Consider the following 8,233-nt stretch of genomic DNA (forward strand, 5'->3'; position numbering starts at 1 on the left):
ATAAAACCCGCAGCCTAGCCAAACTGGACAACCTGATAACTTCCACCTGGGAAAAAAACTTTCCTTTTGTTTTCACCAGACTAATTAGTTCATTCGAGTTCTGCATAGTATCTGGGTTACCTATCTTCACCAAGCTTGTGACGTCACAGCAACATACTTCAATGCACTTTAGTTCATCAGAACCTCTGGATAAAGATCTGGTAAGATGCTATCCAAATCGCCTATTTTCCAAAGTGTTAACTTCTCACTTACCTGAACCAATTTCATTATTGGTGTCGTTAATGGGAGGCGCATGCTTGTAACACGTAGGATACGCTTAAAACAATCACTTTCAAACATGAAGCGTCCCCCAATGTGAAATTTTATCAATGTTTCAAATTGGGAATCTTCTGGAATCGTATGCAAGTCGGGAAACTTTAAATGTAGAACTTTGAGTGACTTCAATCCATTTAGTGCCACAAGAAATGCATAATCCGCCTGCCGACAGATAGCATACATCTCTTCTAACCGAATGAGCTTTCATATGACACCATGCGCTACATCACGCAGATACTCACAATGGCTAACATCTAGCACCCTTAATTTGGACAGTTCCCCGATCTCTTCAGGGATATCCCAAATGCCAGTGCTTCTCAGCTTAAGTACCACAAGGCATGTTAACTCCCCAAGTATAGAAATGTGACAGAGATACTCGTTGCCACTTAGATCTAGCATGCGGAGTTCTGTAAGTTGCTTTAGTGATTGCGGGAGCAATGTAATGCGATTATATGACATATCTAAAACTTTAAGTTTTTCCATGCCTTGCAAGAATTTGGGAGGAATGGTTGAATTAAGATCATTATGTTGTATAAATAAAGTGTCAAGGTCTGGGAAAGCAAGTTCATGATCAAGAAGCTTACTAATTTTATTTCCCATGAGCGATACCTTCTTGCAGCTTTGTAAGTGTTCTTCCGGTTGCCATTCTCTCAAACCTATTCCAGACCGCACCCAAAACTTGTCATTACCTTCAGAAGTAATGAGATTTGCCATATCACGAACAAGGTCATGCATTTTGAATAATTCTTCTTCCAAAAAGTCTTCTCTTTCAGGCAATAACAAGAAAGATGATTTAAGGGAGTCTACAGCCCCTTGAACTATATCTTTTGCATTCTGAACATTGATATATGGGTTACTAAATATACCTAAAGCCAGCCCATAATATGTCAAACTTTTAACACCAATGGTTCCACCTGCTGGGAACATACTACACAACAAGAAGCATGATTTAGCTACTTTATCTTGAAGATAGTCATAGCTAAGCTTCAATTGCAGTATTCCTTCACGTTTGTAAGTGACATCCCCATCTTCTGGAGCTTGTTGTCGACGAAGATCCCTGTTTCAAATATTAATTTCTTTGTTTTTCAACGCGTTTCCTACAGTTTGAAGAAATAGTGGCAATCCACGACATTCTTGAACAATTTTCAATCCTACACTTGTCAATTTATCGTCCCAATTACGTACACCAACCACGCGTTCAAAAAGAGTAAATGCTTCTTCATCCTTCAAAGGGTTTACAGAATGTTCTTTTGAGCATCCATAGCCTCACACACATCTTTATTTCGAGATGTAAGCAAAATTTTACAATTCATTTTTGTCACTCCCACGTGGAATGCCCGCTTCTTCAAGCTTCAGTTTCTCCCACATGTTGTCTAGGATGATTAGAACCTTCTCTCCCTTGATTATTTTTCTTGCTGCTACTTTAACACTTTCTTTAATCATTTTGTAATCAACTGTATGTGAGACTTCTATAAACACAATATCTGCAAACAGATTTTTCATTTTTGCAGCAACTTCTTTTGCTAGTGTAGTTTTACCTACACCACCTATCCCATTGATTCCAACTATTTGTATCTTGTCATCTTCTATAGCTTCAATGATCTGCTTCACGTCCGCTTTTGAGTACTCATGTTTTCAAGATCTTTTGTTTTGTAAAGGTCTGTGAATGTTGGGGCCGGAAGAGGATGAAAGACACAAGATTTAAAACCCTCACCTTCTTTTTTGTGCTGCAGAAGAAAAGAAGTTTCTTTTGTTGCCATCTTACCGTAACGATAGAGGGTGCCCAAGTTGACATACAATTCGTAAGGAGCAACACAAGTCTTCTTGGATTCATCTTCATCGGTAATCAACTTTGTGGCTTCAGATATTTTAACATCTGCGTTCTTCATCCAGCTTTCCAGATCTTTTCCGGGATCCTTCCCTTCATGTCTAGCGACATCTATTCGTTGTTGACGCGTTTCCTTCATAGCCGTGAGTGTTTCAACTTCCACTTTAAGAGTTTTAACATTTGCAGAGCAATTCCACATGTAGCCAATTTCCCTTTTAGCCACACCGACTAATAGGTCCATTACTTTTCCGACCACGGTAGAAGTAACATCGTTCGCCATTCTATTCCAACCTTTTGAACTTTAATTGAATGGAAAAGTAGTTTAAAGGATATTATGTAGATCTATAAAGAAGAAAAAATCACAAGATGTGGAGCTACTTACCCGTGTTCAGCGGGTGTCATGCATCGTAATGTTATGACTCCAAGATCAGCAAATATAGTTTTTAAAAGATTGGGTTTTGCGATTCAAAAAGGAGTAACGGCGCAGCTTGTTGCCCGCTTGTCTTCTGTTTCGATGTAATCCAATAAACAATCATATATTATAGAAGCAATAAAATCTCTTTATTCAAAAAAAAAAATCACAAGATTAAACAAACACCGAGTGCAAAAATAAGAAAATGAAGACATAATTATTGGGAAATTGGGAAGAAGATTATGATGGTGAGCAAAGCATGGAAACAAGCAGTCATTAGTCAATTGCAAATTAAGTAAAAAAAAATTGATCTCAAACAAGTATATAAGCTTTTATAACTGGTAACATCTTTATAACGTGGGAGTATGTATGTTTTTTAAATGGAGGTGAATATATCGTTTACTCGTTCAACAAAATTGTACATCATTTTATTAATACATGCAACCAATTATTTTATATTTAATATGAATTAGTACGTAATCATACTTTATTAAAATATGCGATTTGTTATATTGAACGTAAAAACGTACGTAAGTTATGCAAACCAAAATTATGTTGCATTTGGTAATAAAGGAAACTTAATTGACTATACATTAGCAACACTACATTATCTAGAGCTGGAGTGAGATCGTACAAAACATATACGTACAGTTAGAGGTGCGCAACCCAAACCGGTTCGGTTTGGTCAACAAAAGTCAAAACCGATTTATAATTGGTTTCGGTTCGGGTTGAAACCAGTTTCTTACAATATTACAATCGGTTTTGGTTTGGGTTTTGACAGTAGCGGAGCCAAGAATATATGGGTTCGGTATTTTTCGATGTATAAAATTATTATTATTATTATCCTAAGTAAAACTTTTTGGGTCGGGTTGGGTCATCTTTTTAAACAACAAGAGAGATTGTTGATTAATTGGTATTTAATCGATTGGATAAATAATATTTTGCTTTAAAAGATAATGTTAAAAGGATATCTTCATCCAACAACAAAAAATTGTTATTCAAAATAAAACCAAAAATTAGTTGAAATTTTATTTACAATAATCTAAATAAAAGAATAAACAGATAAATTCATCATCATCATCATCGTACTCAGTATATCCCACCAATAGCAAAGCTATGGTAGGGTCTGAGGAGGGTAAGATGTAGACAGCCTTACCTCTACCCCATAAGGATAGAGAGGCTGCTTCCGGTGAGACCCCCGGCTCGATAGTAGTTTTGCATCAAGCCTTGGACATAAGGCACATAGCACTCAATCATCGGGACACCGGCTGATCGGTGCATGTACCCTTGTCTTTCGGCTATCAACGCCACTACATGATGCCTGATTAACCGTCCGTCACTTTTAACGTTATTTTCACGAGATTAGTAAAATAACGTCAAAATTAGTGCAATTTCACTTTTGCCCACCCGAGGGTTCACACATATATACATCATATGTGCGCACCGCAAGCAGGGCTTAATAAACAGATAAATTAAAAATAGAATATGATAAATAAGCTAATGTTCTGTTTTTAACATTAAGTAAAAACAAACATTAACGAAATAATAATGGGTGAGCTAATTATATTAAGAATAATAAAATAATTAACAAATAACGTGTTAAAAAGAAAATTTCTATTGGTTATGGTGACTATATATTTTTTTCTTTAACAGGATACTATATTTTAAAAAACTTTTCATGACTTTTTTATTTATATGGGCTTTGGCCTAACTTATAATAGAAAGCCTAATATAATTACGTCTTCTTCTTCATCTTTCTGTTAACTGATAACATTTTTAAACAGAGCCACTCCTAAAATTTAATGTAAAACTCAACTATCTTAGTTTTAGTCTTCTTTTTTCATCTGATATACTTCTGATCTCCACCAACAATCGTCTGGGATGGTCAAACTATGATGTCAAAGATTTTTCTCAAATGTTAATGGGTTCGGTCGCCCAAAAAGATTGGGTTCGTTCGTTAATATGGTACTATACGTATATATGAAACCAAAAATAGACTGGGTTCGGGCGAACCCGGCCACACAAGCGTAGCTCCGCCGCTGGGTTTTGATCAGTTTCAGTTCGAGCTTTTTTGCCCGGTTTTGGCCGGTTTCAGTTCGGTTAACCGGTTTGAAACCGGTTTTGGTGGAGAAAATTACAAACCAGGTCCGAACCTACGGTTTTAATCGTTTCCAAACCGGTTTCTATATAATCGGTTTCAAATCAGTTCGGCTTCGGTTCAGTTTCGATTCGGTTTTCGGGTCAGTTCGGTTAACCGGTTTATTTGCCCACCTCTACGTACAGTACACATATTGTTGGTATTAGCTGTATAAATGTCAACAACTGAAACTGCAGGGGGGGGGGGTGTTTTCTGTAACTTTTCTATAATTACATGTAGTTTGGTTATGTTATCTTAAGTGGGCCAAACTAGAAGGAATTTTCTTGCCAGTTTTAGAACTTTGGTTGTTAGTAGCTGTAAGATAAAAAGGATTAGGGTTTACTTTTTTGCTTTCTTTCGGTTACACAATATTTTCTTTCCGGAACCTCGCAAGAAAACGACGTAAGTCCGTTTAATTCTAATTTGGTCGGATTTGTTCATTTACCAATTAGCCCAAAAGTAACTAGTGAGATAGGGACTAACAATTAGTCGGGGATTAATCGACGCATAGTCAGGATTTTTCTAGTTCTAACAAAAAAGAATTAGGGTCGATCTCTCACTCTCCATTGCTTTCATTCCATCGTCCACATGCATAGACATGTACTGCAATCACTATTTTGCTATGCAAATGAATCAAACACCTATAATACAAGATTTTTAACTACTAAGCATACGTAACAAGATTATTAAGAAAAACAAACCTGTGATTTGTTTCTTGTAGTGGACGAACAAAAACAAAGTACGTTTTTAAGTTTATGTTTGTTTGGACATGTAATTGTGTGCTAGAGAGGGAGTTGGTATAACAATATATTTGTAAGGGACGATTTTAAAGATGAACTTGGGAGAGAGAGAAATGAAACAAATATAGGATGTAAGAAAAAATATATATATATATATATAGAAAAGAGATTAAATAAAAATAAAGAGTTTCCTATGAATGATAGGAACCAATAGATTTTTGACATTTAGCATTAAAATCTTTGGTAAAAGAATAATTCTAGAAAACTATATCGGTTTTTGGTAATTTTAAATCTCAACCATTGATTAACATGATCCAATGGTTATGATTTATTCCTAGTCTTCCTAGAAAACTATCTCTTTTTATTTTAACTCACCCTTATATATATATATATATAGGTATATATATATATATATAGGGAAAGTATAGAATGAAAACCCATTTGAGTTGTGAAAACCCGTAAAAACCTTATGTAACATCGGTTTTTTTTTTTGTTTTGTTTTTTTTTTTCTTTTGCACATGTAATATATGTTGTTACATTTAATACAAAACATCAAAAAAAAAATGTTTTGCTATTTTTTAACTTTAATTGTGGACCAAAAGATTAACTTTAATTAAAAACATGTGGTTGAGAATGAGTTTCTAGAGTTTTCACAGCTCAAGTGAGTTTTTATTTTAACCTAACTCTCTCTCTATATATATATATACACACACATATACATATAAAAGAAAAAATTTAGAAAGAAATAAAGGATGTGAGATGTACAAGGAAAGAACTTAAACTTTTAGTTTGTAAGAAGACAAGAAGCAAGGGATATATATTAGAAACAGAATCTAAATATACTTGTTATAATTTTATTGTGGGCACCATCTCAAATGCATCTCTTGTGTTTAACTTTAGGTATCAAAAGTTGAAAAAATAGAGAAAGTATGTCATTATCTGTTAACTTCAGATTAATAATCTGGTCTCATGGTCTCATGTTGCTTTTTTAATTATTTGAACCGGGGGGGGGGGGGGGGGGGGGGGGGGGGGGGGTTACAAAATACTAACTTATTAGACGATAGTATGTGTAGTATAATGGTTCGTTTCCATTTTCGATTAAATATCATCAAATAAGAATGTCTTGTCATTTTTCTCTGTTTTTTTATGACAGTGAATGATTATTTGTTCTATACATTTAAAAATAGATAAACAAAACACTTTAGTGCATTTTTTAAATATATTTTAGTATTTAATCGATTTAAATCAATTTTTTTTAATTTATAAAAAATATCACTTAACCGGTTTTATAGTATGATTTAGACATGTTAAATCTGGAATAACTGGTTTTAGACCGCATTAACCAATAACCAATTCGGTTAATAACTGAAAAGCTATAATAGACTAAACCGGAATTTGCATCTCCTATTACCCAAAGGCTAATATTTCAAGTTGGTTTGGGTTTGTGTATGATTTGGGGTTTGCGAAATTAATATATGGGCTTTTGCTACACGTTTGTTTTCATTTGGTATAAAATGAGGTAAAATGCGAGGCCTTTTTCTAAAAAACATTTTCCTTTTTATTTTCTATAACATTGTACTCAAGTACCAGATCGATAATTAAATATGAAGTAAACGAATAACTCTCGTTTAGATTAATCAGAAAATCCAATTCAAAAAACTGATTACAACCCTCAAACCCTAACTTAGTTTGATTCTTGATGAACCTTAACCTGGTTGCATCAACTTCATAATATTTAATTTCTAGCCATAACTCGGTTGATATATACTAACCTAACTTGCTAGTCAAGACATTACCAAATATAATAAAACATTTTTAATTCATTGGCAGAGCCTTACATTTGGGCCAAACAACAATTGAGCAAACAATCACCCCCCCCCCCCCCAATTGTTGTATCCGACTCACCCCCTAATTCCCGCCGTGAACTAGACGGGTCTTCAACTTCACGCTTGTCATTCTTTTCTTGATTCTCCCGAGACATTTCTTGATCTCTTGCAATGTCCTTTGGGCTCCATTTAGCTTTAACAAACACTTGCTTCATTTGATCATTAGATGCCTTCCCTTGGGTTTGAATAACTTTCTTGACCACGCGTTTAGTTTCTTGAACACTCTTATTTGGACATTGAATTTTGGAACTTGGATCTTTGATTGGAATCTGACTTGTAACCCGCTTGTCTTCTTTCAGTCAAATTCTTTGAAGATCCCTACCTGCAAAATTTTTCATTCCAATGATAGCTCGTTTACGACTTGCTATCTTGAGGCCAATCTTGTATAATCGGTTCTTGGTCCTTATCACCTTCATCAAAAGCTTACATGTATCATCTTTAATGGTAAGCAAAATCTTGTTTCACATGAATCTTGCATCCACCTTCCGTTGCTTGACCAAGACTTATGATATTGCACTGTAGGCTCGGGATGTAGTAGACATCGGTTAGCAGGTGCTGCTCACCCGTTTTCCTTCAATTAAGACTGACCCTTTTCCCCGACTATCAATACAAGTTTCATCTCTGAACTTCACCTTTCCCATAACTTGTTCATTCAATTCATCAAAATACACTTTATTACCTGTCATGTGATTCGATTCTCCATTGTCGAGATACCAAATATCTTTCTTCATTGGTTCAATTTCAAAAACGCTTTGGAATCACTCCATCTTCATTCAGAAAAACCGTTTTTCGATCACCTTTTATCATGAATAAAGATGGATCAAAATTATCAACTTTGTTCACATTAGATTCTTCTTTTTTTTTCATACGTTCATGGCACATAGACGCAAAGTGACCAAACTCATCATAACGGTA

The 8,233-nt window shown here is 34.9% G+C and overlaps 1 protein-coding gene across 1 annotated transcript; it reads right to left on the bottom strand.

Moving 5' to 3' along the window:
• Positions 1-519: 519 nt before the first annotated feature.
• LOC143637397 (putative disease resistance protein At1g61190) lies at positions 520-2,423 on the bottom strand. Its single transcript, XM_077104793.1, has 3 exons — positions 2,030-2,423; positions 1,622-1,931; positions 520-1,372 (listed from the first exon to the last, which is right to left on the bottom strand). Exons 1-3 carry the CDS (start codon positions 2,421-2,423, stop codon positions 520-522), a joined length of 1,557 nt encoding a protein of 518 aa, XP_076960908.1.
• Between the last annotated feature and the right edge of the window lie 5,810 nt (positions 2,424-8,233).

This window comes from Bidens hawaiensis, unplaced genomic scaffold (assembly GCF_021521415.1).
Source record: "Bidens hawaiensis isolate Kalapana, Puna unplaced genomic scaffold, B.hawaiensis_p1.1 tig00008259_1, whole genome shotgun sequence".
Lineage (NCBI taxonomy): Eukaryota > Viridiplantae > Streptophyta > Magnoliopsida > Asterales > Asteraceae > Bidens > Bidens hawaiensis.

Bases quoted from the DNA above. Each gene is read 5' to 3' on its own strand.
- LOC143637397 (XM_077104793.1), bottom strand. From the start codon at position 2,423: ATGGCGAACGATGTTACTTCTACCGTGGTCGGAAAAGTAATGGACCTA. The intron at 1,932-2,029 runs GTGAGGGTTTTA...AGTACTCAAAAG, and splicing joins TCTGCAGCACAAAAAAGAAG to CGGACGTGAAGCAGATCATT. The intron at 1,373-1,621 runs GTAAAATTTTGC...TATTTGAAACAG, and splicing joins GGGAGTGACAAAAATGAATT to GGATCTTCGTCGACAACAAG.